The 22529-nt window shown below is 42.3% G+C and overlaps 1 protein-coding gene across 1 annotated transcript in view; it reads left to right on the forward strand.

The window, feature by feature from the left end:
• Window positions 1-15474, forward strand: part of LOC121313682 (plectin-like) — a 57379-nt gene extending 41905 nt beyond the window's left edge. Inside the window, exons 26-32 of the mRNA XM_041246466.1 lie at window positions 8-146; window positions 450-806; window positions 1157-1240; window positions 1423-1527; window positions 2480-2578; window positions 5006-8386; window positions 8744-15474. Coding sequence (XP_041102400.1) covers window positions 8-146; window positions 450-806; window positions 1157-1240; window positions 1423-1527; window positions 2480-2578; window positions 5006-8386; window positions 8744-15082 — 10504 coding nt within the window. The 3' untranslated portion in view covers window positions 15083-15474. The remainder of the gene's footprint in view (window positions 1-7; window positions 147-449; window positions 807-1156; window positions 1241-1422; window positions 1528-2479; window positions 2579-5005; window positions 8387-8743) is intronic.
• The last annotated feature ends 7055 nt before the right edge of the window (window positions 15475-22529 follow it).

The following is a 22529-nucleotide window of genomic DNA, read 5'->3' on the forward strand; positions in this document are numbered from 1 at the left end:
TCCCCAGGCTGAAGACCATTGACCTGGTGATCCGCAGCACACAAGGGGCAGAGGAACTGGTCAAGAAGTATGAGGACCGTCTGAGGGAGGTCAATAATGTTCCCGCTGACGACAAGGAGCTGGAGACCTGCCGCACACAGCTGAAGGTACTGCCTAGCCACAGAATACACTTACAAACACGTGTGCACATAGCCTTGATGCACGCTCAGTCAGACAAAAAAGATTTTTCTTCTCACACAGTCACACAATACTTGTTCACCGGTGACATTCTTCAAATAGGTTTCTTTTCCAGAGCAGTATTTCATAGTGGCATTTTGACTCTATTACCAGAGTAACTTCAAATACCAATCAGTAAACAACAAAAATAGATCTAATATTGCCTCACGTGTGTTTATTTGTGCTACAATCGAGCGGCTGTGTACCCACCCGCTGTTCATTTACCCTTATAGAAAACCCGCAGCGAGGCTGAGGGATGCCAGCCTGTGTTTGACGGTCTGGAGGCCGAGCTGACCAGCGCTTCAGCAGTGAGCGAGCGTCTGTCCCGCGTGCACAGCGAGCGTGATGCTGACCTGGATCGATACCGCTTGTGTGTGAACGGCCTGCTGGAGCGCTGGCAGGGCATCTTTGCACAGATAGACCTGCGCCAGCGTGAGCTGGAGCAGCTGGGCCGCCAGCTCCGCTACTACCGTGAGAGTTACGACTGGCTCATCACCTGGATCGCAGACGCCAAGCAGCGGCAAGAGAACATCCAGGCTGTGTCCATCAGCAACAGCAAGACACTGAAAGAGCAGCTGACCCAGGAGAAGGTATGTCTGCACACTGACCTGAGGAGAGCTCAAAGGATTGCTTCCTCATAGTGCAGGCTGATTTTCCGGTGCCATTTTATCTCTCAAGACTCTCGTAAAATGGATCTAAAAATGGGAGCACTTTTCGGGGGGGGGGGGGGGGGGGGGGGGGGGGATAAGTCCTGTAAAATATATAGCTTAATATTTTGACACTGTATAGATTTTATAAGAATATGCATAAATGTACATAATACATTCATCATTGAATTAACATATGTACATAAACAAACCAGTAAATGGAGAGAAAGATTTTAAAATAGAATTAGTTTGAGATTGAGATACTGACCCAACACTCTGTCTCTCATGTACAGAGACTGCTGGAAGAGATCGAGAAGAACAAAGACAAGGTGGATGAGTGCCAGAAATACGCCAAGGGGTACATCGACACAATCAAGGTAACAGTGCTGTGCGCAGTCTAGCAATAACATCATAACCTCCCACCTGTAATAACATAGCTAACATCTACAGTATATCCTTCCACTCTTTTTTGTTCTGCATGCTAAGCTGTTGCAAACCTGTATCTTTCACACTACCCTGGACCAGATAGATTTGAGCTCAACATCTTCTCATTTCTCAGGACTATGAGCTTCAACTGGTGACATACAAAGCCATGGTGGAACCAGTGGCCTCTCCTGTCAAGAAGGCCAAAGTGGAATCTGCAGCTGATAACATTATCCAAGAGGTGAGTTTTTTAAAACCATTTCTAAGTCTCTGGCCCACTGGTGTAACTCGAAATGAAGGAAATCTTACTCCAGTATTAGACTAATTAAATGATTGTTTCCCACCCTACAGTATATTAGAAAACGAGTCCGTACCATCAGCCAATCAGCTTCCAGCTCTAGCGGGCTGTTATCAGATGGTAGGTGCCCGCTACTATGTCACAGGATCAACTGTGAATCAAATTTAAAATCAACCTGTGCAAATGTCAGCTTTCTCATTTTGATTTGCGGGAATGAAAGCTTAGTTTACATCTTTTGGACAGTAAATACTAAACAAAAACTTAATTGGTCCAAATGTATTTTACATCCACCAAAACCAGCCAATCAATACTTGTACAAAAGCAACCAGTCCTGTACCCGGCACCACCGAGTCAGCCAATCACAGCCTGTCAGCTGGAGTGGAGCTCAGCATCTTTCAACAACACTACACCGAGTCAGGGACAGTTCACTGATATTGCTCCATTCAGATGTATGGCACTGTCCAGATAAACTATAAGCAACTCTGACAAGCAAAAAGCTATTTTTGGGATTATTTTCCCAAATCCTTTCTCAGTGGAATGAGGAATCATTACAAGTTCAGAGTAAATCTCTTGTTTGTCTTCAACAAAATAATGAAAAAAGTGTTCTAGTAATGGTAGTGCTCTCTCGATGAAGACTCCACCATGTGGTAGTTGACCTTGATTTTCATTGGCGTCTGTGTCTTGAGCTTGGGACGCATAACTCTTGTCTCTGTCAATTACCTCACGGTAAAGCCAATGGGAACAATCACTTAATAATATCTCTAAATTAAAATGACTAACATATAGAGTCACATTTTATAATAAGACATGTGGTCAATTTTAATAATCCAAACTAGTCTGCTGTAATTCCCCATTGTATTAATCATGAGCTAACACAGTGTTTCTCTTTTGCCAGTATGTCACCCTGAGGACCCGCTACAGTGAACTGACTACCCTAACCAGCCAGTACATCAAGTTCATCACAGAGACCCAGCGACGCCTGGAGCAGGATGAGGTACGTGACCGTGCTCAGGAAGCACAGCAGCAAACACACCCTGGGAGAAGAGAACATTATCTGTATATTCTCGTCAGTTCAGTGAACTGATTAGCTCACAAATGAACAGAAAAGTCTGGTGATTTATTTGTAAGGGAAGAGGATGCCAAGATTTGAATGCGGACCAACCATTTTCTGTGAAGCGTGGTTCAGCTTTGAGTGTAAATTGAACAGATCCTAAGCAGACATCAGCCCTCTGTGTGATAGTTTTGCACATTATTCCTTTGTTGGATTTCTGGTTTGCGTACTGTATGAATCCTAAAGTACTTGAGTGTCACCATTCGGGGTCTGTCTGTTCAAACGTTAATCTAATGAGGTGTTCACTAGTTTGTAAATGAAGAGAAAACCAGCTCTGCAGTTCACCTCATTGCTCAGCAGTATCTGTCTTCCTGTCAGAAACCATACCAGCGCATTGGCTCTTCAGCAGAATGAGACACTTCCCAGATTCACTTAGTACAGTATCTCTTCAGCCTGAAGCACACAGCATTCACTCTATTTAAAATGTCATTGTTATTCTTCAGAGGAACCAGTTGGCCATGAGGCAATGTTAAAAATCATTACAAAGCTGCCCCCTGTGTTGAGAATATAAAACTCTTTACTTGCTATGTTAAAGCCTCATCAGTTTCAGCGGACAGGGCCTGCTTGTCTCTGTAATATTCACAGGGGCTTTTGACAGGTTCCCAGTTGGTTTCTTCAGGTCCAGCTCTGATAATTGAAAATCTTGTCATTGCGTTCCAATTTGGTGTGCATGATCAAGACTGAAAAGACAGTGTGCTTCAGCTGACCATTTCACTCTTTTTTGATTTTTTCAAGATTAACACTTTATTTATTTGTTTATTTTCCTTTCTGTTATAACTCTAACTTAATTCTTTTTTAAATTATTATTTTGTGCTTCTCTAAACTGCTTGCCAGTGCTTTGTCATGCTGATTGGGCCCTAAAGAGGTAAATTACCCACTATGCACCAGTTTTTCAACTGACCACCTCTGCATGACTTTCCCTGTCCCCACACATACCACTAGGCTTAGAATCCTGACAAATAGGGTGAAACGACTTCAGTCAGAACCATATGTGTGTGTGTGTATATATATATATATATATATAAAAATATATATATATATATTTTTTAAAAATAAAATGTAGGTTTCGATTTGTTTTATATGATGTGGATCTACATGCATGTTCTGGGATTGTACAGTTTTATCAAATTTAAATGACTACAGTGTTCTGGACTCAGTTGCCTGTTAATCCAGTTGCCTTGTTGGATAGTGCTACAGAACCTCAACATGTAAATCCCTTTGTGTTATTTAAAAATGAAACTTACATTTGAAAACATATTACACTAGGAGGTAACAGCATCTAATAACCCTATTACATGTTTTAAAAATCCACAATATTATACTTTGGCATATTTTTGGTGCCAATTTTGGTGGAAGGAAAATAAAAGATGAGTCTACTTTGATTACTGTAGTTATATGTTCTTACTAAAGACGTTTTACTTGAATCGTCTGTATTGCAGTACAGATCATCAGCCATCTTTTCATAACTTGTGCTCCCTTGCATGAGTAGTTTCTAGTGCATTGAAGAAAGAGGATTGAGCATTGGGGATGTGGCTCTGCCTTGCCTGGTGCTTAATCTCTGTTTGAAACAGACATAGCTTTGTAACCTAAAGCACCTACTGTTTAAATAGAAATATAGTACAGGAAGACTGCTCTATTACAGTCAAATTTGGTAAATGCTTAAAAGTATACATAATGCCATAAAATATATATTTTAAAATAACTTAAATTAACTGCCAGTTTAACGAGTGCTTGTATTTGTTCTGTGGCCCGTTTTACAGATATGTAATGTAATGACTAACAGATCAAACATAGGGGAATTTATTTTGGCCGGAGTAATCTTTTCAGCATGTCACGTCTATCTAGTGGGGGGGGGGCACCTTTACTTGGATTTTGGTTGTTTATTGGGGCTTCCTTTTTAGGTACAGTGTTATTATCTTTCAAAGTTTCAGTAGGCCTGTGAGAGCATTAAGCTTCATAGTATAGATTCTTCTTTTTTAAAGCACCCCAATATCCTGTGCTGCATGCGTCATTTCATTTCAGTTCAGAGCTGTACTAAGTGCTGTGAAGTAATGTCACGTTCTGTCTTCCATACATTATATTAAATGTCTCATGACACATCCTCAGTTGTGTTACAAAACAGGTAGTCCACGACTGTCCATGTTGGACATGTTAACATATTTATTTGACCGCTGGCTTAATTACATATTTCTGACATATATTGTTTTTAAGTTGCTCATTAACTTAATAACTAAAATCTACACCGCGCTTATTTTTAATTTGTGCTTTTTTTCTTTTTTCTTGCAATTATTTCCGCCGTTACTAATGCAGAAGGCAGCCGAGAAACTTAAAGAGGAGGAGATGAGAAAGATGGCAGAAATGCAAGCCGAGTTAGACAAGCAGAAGCAGCTGGCCGAGGCTCATGCCAAAGCTATTGCCAAGGCTGAGAAAGAGGCCCGGGAGCTGAAGCTCAAGATGCAGGAGGAGGTCACCAAGAGAGAGGCAGTGGCTGTTGATGCTGAGCAACAGAAGCAGAACATCCAGCAGGAGCTGCAGCAGCTCAGGAACAACTCGGTCACGGAAATCAAGTCCAAGACCCAGCAAGTGGAGGAAGCCCTTTTGAGCCGCACCAGGATTGAGGAGGAAATACGGCTGGTCAGGATTCAGTTGGAGACTACCGTCAAGCAGAAATCTAGTGCTGAGGCTGAGCTTCAACAGCTGAGGCAAAGGGCTGAGGAGGCGGAGAGGCAGAGAAAAGCTGCCCAGGAAGAGGCTGAAAAACTCCTAAAACAGGTGAAAGAAGAGTCCCAGAAAAAGCGTCAGGCCGAGGAAGAGCTGAAGAAGAAAGTAGAGGCAGAAAAAGAAGCTGCCAGGCAAAAGCAAAAGGCCATGGACGACCTGGAGAAACTGAAATTGCAGGCGGAAGAGGCAGAACGAAGGATGAAACAAGCAGAGATAGAAAAGGATAGGCAATTTCAGGTTGCCCAAGAGGTAGCACAAAAGAGTGCTGCGGCGGAGCTTCAGAGCAAGCGCATGTCCTTCGCTGAAAAGACAGCACAGTTGGAACAGTCTCTTAAGCAGGAGCATGTCACCGTCACTTTTCTTCAAGAGGAGGCAGAACGTCTCAAGAGGCAGCAGGAGGAGGCAGATAAAGCCAGAGAGGAAGCAGAGAAAGAACTAGAAAAATGGAGACAGAAAGCCAACGAGGCCCTCCGGTTGAGACTCCAAGCAGAGGAAATAGCCCACAAGAAGAGCCTGGCACAAGAGGATGCTGAAAAGCAGAAAGAGGAGGCTGAGCGAGAAGCCAAGAAGAGAGCCAAGGCTGAGGAAGCTGCCTTGAGACAAAAAGAGATGGCAGAGCACGAGCTGGAGAAGCAGAGGCAAATTGCAGAGGGCACTGCTCAGCAGAAGCTGTCAGCTGAACAGGAACTCATCCGACTGAGAGCTGAGTTTGAACACGGTGAACAGCAGAGATCCCTGCTTGAGGAAGAGCTTTACCGCCTAAAAAAGGAGGTCAATGAGGCAGTGCAACAAAGAAAACTGCTGGAAGATGAACTAGCCAAAGTTAGGGCTGAAATGGAGATCCTCCTTCAGTCGAAGTCTAAGGCTGAAAAGGAAACGATGTCTAACTCTGAGAAAAGCAAGCAGCTGCTTGAGGCCGAAGCCGCTAAGATGAGGGAGCTTGCTGAAGAGGCCATGAAGCTTCGGTCTATCTCTGAAGAGTCCAAGAAACAGAGGCAACTAGCAGAGGAGGAAGCAGCTCGACAGAGAGCAGAGGCTGAAAGAATCCTAAAGGAAAAACTGGCTGCAATCAACGAAGCCACACGCTTAAAAGCAGAGGCAGAGATCGCCCTGAAAGAGAAAGAGGCAGAAAATGAGCGCCTGAGAAGGCAGGCAGAAGATGAGGCTTACCAAAGAAAGATCCTGGAGGAGCAAGCATCCCAACACAAGCAAGATATTGAGGAGAAGATTAATCTTCTGAAGAAGTCTTCCGAGTCTGAACTGGAGAGGCAGAGAGCTATTGTGGATGAGACTTTAAAACAGAGGAGGGTTGTCGAGGAAGAGATACGGATACTAAAGATCAGCTTTGAGAAAGCCTCATCTGGCAAGCAGGACCTGGAGCTGGAGCTAAACAAACTGAAAAATATTGCAGATGAGACTCAGCGTAGTAAGGAGCAGGCTGAGAAAGAAGCTGAAAAGCAACGTCAACTAGCTCTTGAGGAACAAAACAGACGCAGGGAGGCAGAGGAGAAGGTGAAGAAGATTGCGGCTGCTGAGGAAGAAGCTGCCCGTCAACACAAGGCAGCTCAGGATGAAGTTGAACGCCTCAAGAAGAAAGCCGAGGAGGCTAGGAAACAGAAGGAACTTTCTGAAAAAGAGGCAGAGAAGCAGATTCAACTAGCACAACAGGCTGCCGAGAAACGGATTGCTGCTGAAGAGAAGGCCCACGTTGTTCTCGTGCAGCAGAAAGAACAGGAGCTAATGCAGACCAGGATGCAGGAACAGTCGATCCTGGATAAGCTGAAGGAGGAGGCAGAAAAAGCCAAGAAGATGGCAGAAGAAGCAGAAAAAGCCAAACAGAAGGCACAGCAGGAAGCGGCCCGTTTCCGACAGCAAGCTGAAGAGGCTGAGCGTCAAAAGCAGGCAGCTGAAGTTGAAGCCACCAACCAAGCTAAGGCCCAAAACGATGCAGAACAACTGCGAAAGGAAGCAGAGATTGAAGCAACTAAGCGTGCCCAGACTGAGGCCATAGCTTTAAAACAGAAGGAATTAGCAGATGCTGAGATGGAGAAGCACAAAAAGCTTGCAGAACAAACTGTGAAGCAAAAGACTCAAGTTGAGCAAGAGCTGATAAAGGTGAAGCTACAGCTGGAAGAGACAGACACACAGAAGCGTCTTCTGGATGAGGAGCTTCATCGCCTCAAGGATGAAGTTACTGATGCTGCCAAGCAGAAAGCGCAAGTTGAGGAAGAGCTGTTCAAGGTCCGAATCCAAATGGAGGAGGTGATAAAGCTGAAGATCAGAATTGAGAATGAAAACCAGATGCTGATGAAAAAAGATAAGGACAACACCCAACAGTTCCTGCAAGAGGAGGCAGAAAATATGAAAAAGCTGGCAGAGGAAGCCGCCCGCCTCAGCGTGGCAGCCCAAGAGGCTGCTCGTTTGAGGCAGATAGCAGAATCTGACTTGGCTGAACAGCGGGCCCTTGCAGAGAAAATGTTGAAGGAGAAAATGCAGGCCATCCAAGAGGCATCCAGACTGAAAGCAGAGGCAGAGATGCTCCAGAGACAGAAAGACCTAGCCCAGGAGCAGGCCCAGAAGCTCCTGGAGGACAAACAGCAGATGCAGCAACGACTGGAAGAGGAGAAAGAAGGGTTCCAAAAAACCCTGGAGGCTGAGCGAAGGAGACAGCTGGAGATCACAGCTGAGGCGGAGAAGCTGAAGCTAAAGGTGTCTCAACTGAGTGATGCTCAGTCCAGAGCTGTGGAGGAAGCCCAGAAGTTCAAGAAGCAGGCCGATGAGATCAGTTCTCGTCTCCATGAGACTGAGCTCTCCAATAAAGAGAAGTTTGCTGTGGTAGAGAAGCTGGAGGTCCAACGACTTCAGAGCAACAAAGAGTCTGATGACCTCCGCAAAGCCATTGCTGAACTTGAGAAAGAGAAGGCAAAACTGCAAAAAGAAGCCGATGACTTACAGAAGAAGACAGCAGAGGTATTTCAAATTGACTTTATTAATATAAGTATTTTAACAGCAGCATTTGTGTTTAATAATGAATCTTAACTAATTGTACTTACTAGCAGCTCATATCAAACTAACATTTAATACGTTTAAAACAATTCCTAGAGTTTATTTTAAAAACAATATTGGAGTTGCAGCCACACTAAAACCATGAGCTCTGTTTTGAAACAAGGTCAGTGGCAAAGCTGAGTTTGCAGAAAAAGAAAATTGAAATGGTTTGAGGGGTATATTTTTGGTGCTTAATAGTTGTGGTTTTTGATGGTTCAGTAACTGCATGACTCTATTTTCTAGAATCACTCATTTTAAAACTTTTTTTGCATTTTCCATTAGATGGCAGTTGCCCAGCAAGAACAAATCAAGCAGGAGACCCATACTCTTCAAAAGACTTTCATAACAGAAAAGGAGATGCTCATAAAGAAGGAGAAATTTATTGAGGAAGAGAAATCAAAGCTGGAAAAACAGTTTGAGGAGGAGATGAAAAAGGCCAAGGCTCTTAAAGATGAGGAGGAGCGACAGAGGAAGCAGATGGAAGAGGAGAAGAAGCAGCTTCAGTCCACCTTGGACACTGCTCTGAAGAAACAACAAGATGCCGAGGAGGAGGTCTGCAGCAAACAGAATGAGCTACAGGAGCTGGAGAAGAAAAGACTGGAGCAGGAGAAATTGCTGGCTGAGGAGAACCGGAAGCTACGTGAAAAATTGCAGCAGCTCCAAGTGGTGCAGAAACCAGCCCCGGCCCAAACCCACACAAGGGAGATCATGATCCAGACAGATGTTCCTGAAGAAGAACTAGTTGCCATGACCCAAGTGGGAGTCCAGAGTGTAAATGGCCGGGACGCAGTCGATTCAGTGGGCAGTCCCAAGCAAAACGGAGAAGCAGGACCAACTTTTGATGGCATTCGTGAAAAGGTCCCTGCCAGCAGACTTCTTGAAGCTGGAATCTTGAGCAAAAAGCTTATGGATAAACTGAAGAAAGGTAAAACCACTGTAGAAGAACTCGCTAAGACTGAGAACCTGAAGAATTACCTGAAAGGAAAGAACAGCATTGGGGGAATCTTGCTAAAGCCTAACAAGAAAATGAGTCTTTATCAAGCTTTGAAGGATAGAATAATTACACCAGGGACTGCCATGGTCCTGCTGGAAGCACAAGCTGCCTCTGGGTACATTATTGACCCAGTAAAGAATGCAAAGCTTTCAGTCAATGAAGCTGTTAAAGAGGGGCTAATTGGACCAGAGCTGCACACCAGAATGCTCTCAGCTGAAAGAGCAGTCACAGGCTATAAAGATCCATACACAGGTAGCAAGATCTCCCTTTTTGAAGCCATGAAAAAGGACCTGATTATAAAGGAACATGGCATTCGCCTGTTAGAGGCACAGATAGCTACAGGTGGCATTATTGACCCAGTGAACAGCCACCGTGTACCAATTGAGACTGCATATAAGCTGGGCTTCTTTGACGCAGAAATGAACAAGATTTTGTCTGACCCAAGTGATGACACCAAAGGATTTTTTGATCCAAACACTCAGGAAAACCTCACTTATCTGCAGCTGATGGAGAGATGTGTAACAGATCCCGAAACCGGTCTTTGCCTCCTTCCTATAACAGAGAAAGCAGCCAAAAGTGAACAAACCTACAGTGACGAAGAAACGAAAGATGTGTTTAGAAAAGCCACTGTCTCCGTTCCATTCGGCAGATTCAAGGGCAAGACTGTCACCATATGGGAAATCATCAACTCTGAGTATTTCACTGAGGAGCAAAGAAGGGATCTCATTCGGCAGTACAAGACAGGGAAAATCACTGTGGAGAAAATAATCAAGATCATCATCACAGTGGTGGAAGAGGGCGAGAAAAAGAAACAGGTTGCATTTGAGGGTCTTAGGGCTCCTGTCCCCGCGAATGAACTCTTGGAGTCCAAAATCATTGACAAAGACTTGTATAACCAGTTACACCAGGGCAAAACATCTATTAAGGATATATCTGAGCTGGAGCCAGTTAAGAAGTGCCTGAAAGGTACAAACAGCATTGCAGGGGTTGTGATCGAGTCAACCAAGGAGAAGTTACCCATCTATCAGGCAATGAAGAAAGACTTTCTGCAACAGGGGACTGCACTTGCTCTTTTAGAGGCCCAAGCTGCCACTGGCTATATTATCAACCCAGTCACTAATGAGAAGCTTACTGTTGATGAGGCTGTCAAAGCACGTCTTGTTGGCCCTGAGCTGCATGATAGGCTGCTATCTGCAGAGAGAGCTGTGACTGGGTACAAGGATCCTTACACTGGAAGCACTGTCTCCTTGTTCCAGGCCATGCAAAAGGACCTGATTCACAAAGACCAGGGAATCCGTTTGCTAGATGCCCAGTTGGCAACCGGAGGTGTCATTGACCCAGTCAAAAGCCATCGTGTTCCGATGGATATTGCCTGCAAGCGTGGGTATCTTGATGATGAGATGAACAAAATCCTCTCAAATCCAACCGATGACACCAAAGGTTTCTTTGACCCTAACACACAGGAGAATGTGACATATCGGCAGCTGCAAAAAAGATGTGTCACTGACAAAGATACTGGTCTGTGCTTGCTGCCCCTCTCAGAGCAAGCTATTAAAGCCAAGGAAGAGCAGAAACACTCTGAAATCCAGACTAAAGAGGCTCTGAACCAGGCTACAGTGGAGGTGCAATCTGGACCCTTCAAGGGGAAAAGAGTGACCATCTGGGAAATCATCAACTCTGAGTATTTGACAGAAGAACAAAGGATTGAGATGATTAGACAGTACAGGACAGGCAAGGTGACTATGGAGAAGATCATTAAGATTGTGATTACTATCATTGATGAAACAGAGACCAAGAAACAACAGCAGGTTAGCTTTAATGGCCTGAGAGCTCCAGTCCCAGCCAGCTCATTGTTTGACTCCAATATTATTGACAAAGCTACATACAGCCAGCTACAGCAGGGTAAGAAGACACCAAAGGAAGTCTCGGAAATCAATTCAGTGAAGAAATACCTACAAGGGACCGACAGCATTGCCGGCATCTATGTAGAGTCTACAAAAGAAAAAATGACTGTTTACCAAGCTATGAAGAAAAATTATATAAGACCAAGCACAGCTCTTGGTCTGCTGGAAGCACAAGCAGCTACTGGATTTGTAATTGATCCAATCAAAAACCAGATGCTCACAGTGCATGATGCTGTCAAGGCAGGTGTTGTTGGCCCAGAAATGCATGAAAAACTTCTCTTAGCTGAAAAAGCAGTAACTGGTTACAAAGATCCTTATACTGGAAATACAATCTCTCTATTCCAAGCAATGCAGAAAGATCTGGTCCTAAAAGAACAAGCAATTCCACTCCTGGAAGCTCAGATTGCCACTGGGGGCATCATTGACCCAGTAAACAGCCACCGTGTGCCTATTGAAGTGGCCTACAAACGGGGGTATTTTGACCAAGAAATGAGCAAGATCTTCTCTCACTCTTCAAATGATACCAAAGCTTTTGTTGATCCAAACACTAATGACAAGCTAACCTACCAGCAGTTGAAAGAAATGTGTATTAGAGACCCTGATACTGGACTATGCTTTATCCTACTTAAAAAGACAGAGGGACCGTCAGTGGTGGAAAAGACTTTTATGTACACTGAAGAAGAAACCAGGAATGAATTTGAGAAAACCCAAGTTGACATACCTCTTGAAAGCCAAGCTGGGAAGTCAATGTCCCTCTGGGATGTCTTGAACTCTGACCTTCTTCCAGAGGAGGAAAGGAGGAAACTACTGCAACAATATCAATCAGGCAGTATCACAAAGGAACGCATGATCATTATCATTATCGAAATTATTGAGCAGAGAGAGATCATTAGGCATGAACAGAGCATTACTTGCGATGTTATCCGACGCAGGGTTACTATTGAAGAATTATACAGTGCCAGGATCATTGACCTTGAAACCTATAACTTCCTTAAACAAGGAAAGAAGACCATAAGAGAAATCATGGAAACTGAGATTGTTAAACGTTACCTGTTTGGCACCGGCAGTATTGCTGGTTTTCTGGCCTCCTCAAAGGAAAAGGTTAGCATCTATCAGGCAATGAAGAGAGGTCTGGTTAAGCCTGAAGTAGCCATTGGTCTTTTGGAAGCTCAAGCAGCAACTGGGTTCATGATTGACCCAGTAAAAGATGAAATGTTAACTGTTGACGAGGCTGTTCGAAAGAATGTCGTTGGGCCAGAGATCCATGATAAGCTCCTCTCAGCTGAGAGAGCAGTCACAGGTTACAGGGACCCTTACAGTGGGAAAACCATCTCCCTTTTCCAGGCCATGAAGAAAGACTTGATCTGTGAAGACTATGCCCTCAAGTTACTTGAAGCTCAGTTTGCCACAGGTGGCATCGTGGACCCAGAATACAATTTCCACTTGCCAACAGATGTTGCCCTGCAACGGGGGTACATGAATAAGGAAACGAATGAGAAGATTTCTGATCCAAATGGGGATATCAAAGGCTACCTGGACCCCATCACACTGGAAAAGCTTTCCTATGCTCAGCTGCTCAAGAGATGTAAGATTGATGTAGGCACCGGCCTCCATCTGCTATCTCTGTCAGATAGGAGGTTGATGTTGTTTAAAGGCTTGAGAAAGCAGATTACCATAGAAGAGCTTGTGTGTTCTGAGATTATAGACCAGAAGACAGTTCAGCAGCTCCAGGAAGGTTTGACTACCATTGAAGAAGTAAGCAAGCTACTTCAAAAATACCTGGAAGGCACCAGCTGTATTGCTGGAGTCTTTGTTGAATCCACTAAAGACCGCCTTTCAGTCTACCAGGCAATGAAGAAGAACATGATTAGGCCAGGGACTGCTTTTGAACTTCTGGAAGCACAAGCTGCTACTGGATATGTCATTGACCCAATAAAGAACCAGAAGCTGACAGTCAATGAGGCTGTCCTGATGGGAATTGTAGGCCCTGAGTTCAAAGATAAACTTCTGTCTGCTGAAAGAGCTGTAACAGGTTACAAAGATCCATATTCTGGCAAAATAATTTCTCTGTTCCAGGCCATGAAAAAAGGGCTGATCTTAAAGGACCATGGCATCCGTCTTATTGAAGCTCAGATTGCCACCGGAGGTATCATCGATCCAGAGGAAAGTCATCGCTTGCCAGTAGAGGTGGCATACAAACGTGGCCTGTTTGATGAAGAGATGAACAAGATCCTCTTAGACCCTAGTGATGACACAAGAGGTTTCTTTGACCCAAACACAGAGGAGAACCTGACTTACCTACAGCTCATGGAGAGGTGCTTCACAGACCCTGAGACAGGCCTGGTCCTACTACTTCTAAAAGAGAAGAAACGGGAAAGAAAGACTTCCTCAAAGTCTTCTGTCCGCAAACGTAGAGTGGTTATTGTGGATCCCGAGACAGGCAAAGAGATGTCTGTGTACGAAGCTTATCGCAAGGGGCTTATTGACCACCAGACCTACCTTGAGCTTTCAGAGCAGGAATGTGAGTGGGAAGAAATAACCATCTCTTCCTCTGATGGTGTGGTCAAATCCATGATAATTGACAGGAGGTCCGGTCGGCAGTATGACATTGATGATGCTATTTCCAAAGGTCTCATTGATCAGTCTTCCTTGGATCAGTATCGCTCTGGCAGCCTCTCCATCACAGAGTTTGCTGACATGTTGTCAGGCAACATGAGTGGGTTCCGCTCCAGATCATCCTCCATTGGATCCTCCTCCTCCTATCCAATGAGTCCCATCCCAACAATCAAGACCCCAGCAACTACATGGAGTGACCCTACTGAGGAAACAGGTCCAGTTGCTGGAATCCTAGACACTGACACACTGGAGAAGGTTTCCATTACCGAAGCCATGCACCGCAACCTAGTAGACAACATCACTGGTCAAAGACTCTTGGAGGCCCAGTCTTGCACAGGAGGCATAATCGATCCCAACACTGGGGAAAAGTTCCCTGTGGCTGACGCCGTGAATAAGGGGTTGGTGGACAAAATCATGGTGGATCGCATCAACCTGGCCCAGAAGGCATACCATGGATTTGAAGACCCAAGAACCAAGACAAAGATGTCTGCTGCCCAAGCTTTAAAGAAAGGCTGGCTATACTATGAAGCTGGCCAACGCTTCCTGGAAGTCCAGTATCTCACTGGCGGATTGATTGAACCTGATGTGACTGGCAGAGTCCAGCTGGATGAGGCCATCAGGAAGGGAACCTTGGATGCCCGCACTGCACAGAAGCTCAGAGACGTGAGCGCTTATACCAAATACCTGACCTGCCCCAAAACCAAACTGAAGATCTCCTACAAGGACGCCATGGACAGGAGCATGGTTGAAGAAGGCTCTGGGCTGCGTCTGCTAGAGGCCTCTTCACAGTCATCCAAAGGGCTGTACAGCCCCTACAACGCCAGTGCCTCTGGGTCAGCCTCCGGATCCCGGTCCGGGTCCAGAACTGGATCAAGAACAGGATCAAGACGGGGCAGCTTTGATGCCACTGGAACTCCATTCTCCACGTCCTTCTCCTCATCCTCCTACAGCTCCACAAGCTATGGTCGTCGATATGACGCCGGGCCTCACAGTGGAGTGAACTTGGATGAACTTGCACAAGCCCTCTCCACATTGAGTAGGAACTGCAGTTTTGAAGAAAGAGCGATCTTTACAGCAGTACAACCGCTGCACTCTGCAGTGGCATAGTTTATAGGAAACATGTTAAAGAAACAAAAAAAATACATTATTTATTCTGCTCTACATGTAGTTGAGTTTATTAGGACTAGTGCTGTATAAATATTACTACCTTTCTGAATAGTATTTCTACCTGTTCATCCTCTATTCTAAACCAAGCCATTGGCTCAAAGGAATCTGCATTCAGTTATTAACATCTGTTTTGATTGCTCTGTTTTACTGGCCTATTTAGTTGTAGTATTTTAATTAGTTTTAACTTTGAATGAATAATATAACAGATTTTTGTGACTGACTGCAATTGTTTTAACACGTCAGTATGAGATAATTTCCCACCTGTCGATATACTACACTTGATCAACCTCTAAAACATATTCCAGCCTTTATTTCTTCTAAAAAAAAATAAAGAAGAATATTTTCGCATAGCCTCTAAGTACTTTGAAGTTATCCTTTAGATGACAAGACAGTACATTCTATGTTAAGCAGATATTATTATATTCAATAAGACTGTGAATCTAATGATAGATGAACATATATATACATATTATATATATTATATATATATATAATATATATATATATAACCGGGAAATGAACACAGATCAATTAAAAAAGATATAAGATTGAATAAGAAAATTAATTTAGCCATGCAAACAAAAAATAAAAAATTAAACTCTTGACTACCTGCAGAGCAGAATAAACATACCAGCCACATTTGACAAAAGGAAAACACTGAAAATAAATGCTTCAAGACACCAACCTTATAGTTCTGTAATATAACGCAAACTCAACTACCCTTCCACGGTTAACCCTCTGCCAACCCAAAGCACTGTTCACTGCCCTTTCGGCTATAACTATGTGATGTTTTGTCTTCTGCCTAAGCTGCTCACTTACTCTGCAGGACTCAAGCAATTATGCACCCTAAAAACTCATGGCCAGACATCATGGGGAAACACAAATTACCTAAATTCATGTACGGCAAGAAGTATTGTCAACATATAACCCTCCCACACCCTTCTCAGGAATCCCTCCTGTTTTCTATATAAATATATGGGGAATCTCCACCACTGAGGCCACAGGATAAAGCATGCCTGCTGTAGCTCAATAAAGCAAATAAGACTGAAATGTTGGATTTCTGGCTTCAATGAATATGGATGCAGTAAGAAGCAGGAGCTCAAAGGCTCTTCAGAGCCTCCTTGGAGATACAGTATGATGATGATGATGGTGCTTGTAAGTAAATTCAAGTAGAATTCCTTCCCTTCATATTGTCTTCAATTGGATTGTTTCCTCTAGCTGCTTTCACTTGTATTCTTTACTCACTTTTATCTTCACAATTTTTCACTCGGCACGGCTCCTCTCTCTTCCACCATTTACCTGAGTGAGATTAGAAGCTGCCCAAATAAACGTGCCCAGAACAGGGTGGCTGCTCTGCATGTGAGTCTGTCCTCTTTCTCTACTGTATTTCTCTATCTGGGGAGTGGCTCACATGTCCATTACCCTAATGAATTAAAAGGTGCTCTGGATATCAGCTTACTTGCATGGTGAAGGTGCTTTCTGTGGCTCGTTGACATGATGGCCTGGTGGTACTTATTTTATTTCCAGATTGTTTTGTTTGCATGAGGTATTTATGCACAAGTACTGTAAAGAACACGTGGTGGGACTTCACAATATGTCTGTGCATAGCATTCAAATTTAGCATGTCAAGGAGGTAATCACACGATTGTATCATGACATGGGAGATTGACCCCTCTTAATAGCATGCAAACCAGAAAGTGCCGAATGTTAGAAACATGCAAGGTGTTAGTTTAGTGGTGACTCCTTTCTTTTTTCTTTTGATTTCTATAAGTTTTTTTTATGTTGGTTCTAGGCGTCCCTCTTCACTGCTTTACTCCAAAGACAAGGAACAGAGGGAGAAACTCGAAGATGGATATCTGAGGTTCAGGGTCCTCAGACTGACCTAAACTGCAGCATTACTATGAAGACTCAACTGCCTGCATATCCAGGGATTCAGGTAAAAATTATCACCATGGTTCAAGACAAAATGACACCTACAGCCACTTCATTGTTGTTTTCCGACACCTGATTCATCTTTTTTGAGATCTCAAACAGCTGCCCTGAGATGCCCTTATGTATTTTTCTTTTTGTTATTGCAATAATCTGACAATTCTAATTTTTTTGGAAATCACATGTACAGTTTTCACGCCAGGATGTTGTAGTAAGGAAGGGGCTGTTGGATATCTTACTGTTTTATTTTTTTTTCCCATCACAAAAACAGATTTTTTTTTTTGTTTTCATTCCATTGATTTGAAATCATGTTTTGTTTTATTTTAGATCTTCATTCAAGTGTTTACCCTTCTTCTCCCACCTCATCTCCTGCCTGAAGAGAATTGAGCTTATCACACCTTTGAGATTTCGAGAAGCCTTGAGATTCCAGGAACAAGCTGCATGCCCCTTGTCCTGTCCTGACCTGACCTGAACCCAGAATTGCTATAGAAACTCCAGCACACCAAACAGACTGATGCCTAACACATGCCTTACCTTCAGAAGCTGCTCAAATTGCACAGATATTCTCAATGCTTAGTCTTCTGAGGCTTTCAAAGCTACGCTGTAGTACGTTGGCCAATAAAATGTGTTCTGACTAAGAATGTGTCACGGCATGCACTTTAAAGGGCTAACTTAGGGTCAGATATTGACTGTGTTCCATGTATAGTATATACCCAATATGTAAAGTGACTTGTGGTACTGTACATAATAGTACGTGGCCATGATAGCCATGGAGGCCACGTTACAGAATGGTAATTTACTTTGCAAATGTCCCCATGCGATGATCACTGTAAAGAATCTCGCCATATCAAGTTACAGTGCTGTTATACTGTTGTGTGTCTTCGATTTCAAATATTTCAACATGAGCTTTACATTCACAAGAACAAGAAAAATCAATCGCACAGTACTGTACATGTTAGTAAAAAGCTGGAAAGCTGAAATGTTACAATAACTGGACTTGCAGTTTACGCTTTGAGGTAGATCAGAGAGGCAAATGTAGTCCCTTTCATCCATAATTCAGTGTGGCAGACAATGAGTCCATAGGCTTCCTCATGTGTGTCGCCTATGCGTGTTGTGTTTGGTCTGTCAACACATTATAGAAAAGGACGTTACTCCTCAAAGAGACTGTGCCTTCTATGCAAAACACTGTCAAACTAGAGAAGGAATATTGCTGTCAGTTGCATGTTTCATTTTTTTTTTGACATTTTAATCAATTATTTAACATCTACTGTAGTAATGGATATCCAATAATCTAATAAAATAATAGTAATAATAATAATTTTAACTGCAATAATACCTTGTTCACTCAAATTTACCATTGCAGTTAAACATTATTGTGTTACTGTAATAACTGACGTTCATGACTCGCTAATTTGGTTTACACCCATTCAAAAAAGATATATATATTTTGCTGACGGCTAAGTGATAATATACAATGTTTTTTTTTTCTTTGAAATGTGGTATTACATTCTTTTTTAATTTAATGTTGTATAATTAACCCCCATTTAAAATATTGTAATCTTGCAATCAGTTTTATGCAAGGAGAAAAGTGGCATGCACCATTGGGCCACTGGAAGGTTAAGAAAGTATATAGACCTACTAAATACAGTATGCTTCAAAATAACTAATCTTACATATTATGATTTTCTTTACTACAAAATGTCAAATTGTGTGTGAATTGTAATTTAGCATACAATTTGTGCCACACATTTTCTCCTTGATGCTAAATCTTGGTGAAGTAGGGTGCCTGTCCCACATATAGCCAACACTCGTCTCAAGCATCTGAAGACTTTAAAATGTGTTTTTTATAGCTTGCTGAAGCCATGTGCTTTCCAAATAGCAGTAATTTTGTCATTTATGTACTGTTGCGCTCCTTAAAAATACTTCTGTAAATCATGTCATATTTTTTCTTTGTTTTTCATCATATTTTTGATATTATATATAAAGAAATTTTTGCTTTGCATGTTTTACTAACTCAGTAATAAAATTTATATACAAAAGAGTAAGATAATAAAGGCATTAAATATATCTGTATCCATTTTATTTGAAACTGGTTTATATAATTAAAAATACTTAATTATTCAGAACTAACTGGTTGGTTTTGACCATAATAATGAGGTTGTATTGTTATGGGGCATGGTTATAAAGAAGAGGCATCTGGTGCATTTTTCAGTATAACGCTATAATCAAATGTAAATAAACCAATGTGCTGTAATCAAGCCGTGTTGTCATTCAACTGTTGTTCAGTACGAGTCTCATGGCATTCATCTGCTGATCAGTACAAGTCTCCTCATGCCATTCAACTGTTAATCAGTACGAGTCTCATGGCATTCATCTGTGGATCAGTACGAATCTCCATGTGACTCATCTGTTGATCAGTAGTCTCCTCATGTCATTCATAAGAACATAAGAATGTTTTCAAATGAGAGGAGGCCATTCTGCCCATCTTGCTTGTTTGGTTGTTAGTAGCTTATTGATCCCAGAATCTCATCAAGCAGCTTCTTGAGCTTCAACAACATTACTGGGGAGTTGGTTCCAGACCCTATTCTGAATGCCAATTTATCTAATCTCCATTTGTGACCCCTGGTCCTGGTTTCTTTTTTCAGGTTGAAAAAGTCCCTTGGGTCAGTATCTTTTTGAATTTTGAATGCATGAATCAGATCACTCTGTAGTCTTCTTTGTTCAAGACTGAATAGATTCAATTGTTTAAGCTTGTCTGCATGTGACATGCCTTTTAAACCTGGAATAATTTTGGTCGCTCTTCTTTGCACTCTTTATAGAACAGCAATATCCTTTTTGTAGCGAGGTGACCAGAACTGAACACAATATTCTAGATGAGGCCTTGGTAATGCATTGTAAAATTTTAACGTTACTTTCCTTGATTTAAATTCAACACTTTTCACTATATATCCAAGCTATTGTTGGCCTTTTTTATAGCTTCCCCACATTGTCTAGATGAAGATATTTGAATCATCATAAACTCCTAGGTCTTTTTCATAGATTCCTTCAATTTCAATATCTACCATATGATATTTATAATGCACATTTGTATTTCCTGCATGCAGTACCTTTGACTTTTTTCTCTATTAAATGTCATTTGCCATGTGTCTGCCCAGTTCTGAATCTTGTCTAGATCATTTTGAATGACCTTTGCTGCTGCACCAGTGTTTGCCACTCCTCCTATTTTTGTGTCATCTGCAAATTTAACAAGTTTGTTTATTATACCAGAATCTAAGTAATTAATGTAGATTAGGAATAGCAGAGGACCTAATACTGATCCCTGTGGTACTCCACTAGTATCTTCAATCCATTTTGAGGCTTCACCTCTAATCAGTACTAACCACTCCCTGATCCATGTGCATGCGTTTCCTTGAATCCCTACTGCTTTTAGTTTGAGAATTAATCTTTTATGCAGGACTTTGTCAAAAGCTTTCTGGAATCTAGATAAACCATGTCATATGCTTTGCAATTAATCATTATCAATGTTGCATCCTCAAAACTATCAAGCAGGGTGAGTTAGACACAATCTCCCTTTACTAAAACCATGCTGACTGTCTCCCAGGATGCTGTTATCATATAGGTCATTTTCCATTTTGGATCTTATCATAGTTTCCATAAGTTTACATACAGTGGCTCTCAAAAGTATTCACCCCCCTTGGACTTTTCCACATTTTATTGTGTTACAACATTGAATAAAAATGGATTTAATTAGGAGTTTTTGCCACTGATCAACACAAAAAAGTCCATTATGTCAAAGTGAAAAATACAATCTACAAATTGTTCTAAATTAATTACAAATATAAAACTGAAAATAATTGATTGCATAAGTATTCACCCCCTTTGCTATGACACACCTAAATAAGCTCTGGGGCAAACCAGTTGTCTTTAGAAGTTACATAATAGTTGAATCCACCTGTGTGCAATTAAGGTGTTTCACATGATTTCAGGTTAAATACCCCTGTCTCTGGGACGTCCCACAGTTGGTTAGTACATTTCCTAACAAAAACTACATCATGAAGACGAAGGAACATTCAAAGCAAATCCAGAATAAGGTTCTTCAAAAGCATCAGTCAGGGATAGGATATAGAACATTTCCAAGACATTCAATATCCCCTGGAGCACAGTAATGTCCATTATTAAGAAATGGAGAGAATATGGCACAACTGTGAATCTGTCTAGAACAGGCCGTCCTCAAAAACTGAGTATCCGGGCAAGAAGGGCCCTAGTCAGGGAGGCCACCAAGATGCCTATGGCAAGCTAAAGGAGTTACAGTCTTCCACGGCTGAGCTGGGAGACACTGTGCATACAGCAACAATAGCCCGGGTGCTTTACAAAACTGGCCTTTATGGGGAAACTGGCAAAAATAAAGCTACTGTTGAAAAAACTCACATCAAATCTCAGCTAGAGTTTGCCAGAAGGCATGTGGGAGACTGAGACCAAGTGGAAGCAGATTCTATGGTCTGATGAGACCAAAATAGAGCTTTATGGCCTAAACACTAAGCGCTATGTTTGGTGCAAGCCTAACACCGCACATCATCCTGAGAACACCATCCCTACTGTGAAGCATGGTGGTGGCAGCATCATGCTATGGGGATGCTTTCCTGCATCAGAGCCTGGAAAGCTCATGAAGATAGAGGGCAAAATGGACGCAGCAAAGTACAGAGAAATCCTGGAGGAAAACCTGCTGAAGTCTACAAGAGATCTAGGACGGGAGAAGATCTTCCAGCAGGACAATGACCCCAAACATAGAGCCAAAGCCACACTGGGGTGGCTTAAAAACAAAAAGGTCAATGTCCTGGAGTGGCCCAGTCAAAGCCCAGACCTCAACCCAATTGAGAATATGTGGAAAGAGTTGAAAATTGCTGTTCACCAAATATCCCCATCCAACCTGATGGAGCTTGAGCAATTTTGCAAAGAAGAATGGGTAAAAATTACAGTGTCCAGATGTGCAAAGCTGGTAGAGACTTATCCAAATAGACTCGTGGCTGTAATTGATGCCAAAGGTGCCTCTACCAAATATTGATTCAAGGGGGTGAATACTTATGCAATCAATTATTTTCTGTTTTGTATTTGTAATTAATCTAGAATAATTTGTACAATTTTTCATTTTGACTTTTTTGTTTTGATCAGTGGCAAAAACTCCTAATTAAATCCATTTTGATTCCATGTTGTAACACAATAAAATGTGGAAAAGTCCAAGGGGGGGGTGAATACTTTTGAGAGCCACTGTTTGATAGGTCAGGTTCATTGGTCTGTACTTACCTGGTTTGGTTTTATCTCCCCTTTTGTGGATCAGTATTAAGTTTGCAATTTTCCAGTCTGTCAGTACAATCCCTGTGTCAAGAGACTGTTGCATGATCTTGGTTAGTGGTTTGTAAATAACTTATTTCATTTCTTTGAATACTATTGAGAGGATCTC

The sequence above is a fragment of the Polyodon spathula genome, chromosome 3, assembly GCF_017654505.1.
Source record: "Polyodon spathula isolate WHYD16114869_AA chromosome 3, ASM1765450v1, whole genome shotgun sequence".
Taxonomy (NCBI): Eukaryota; Metazoa; Chordata; class Actinopteri; order Acipenseriformes; family Polyodontidae; genus Polyodon; species Polyodon spathula.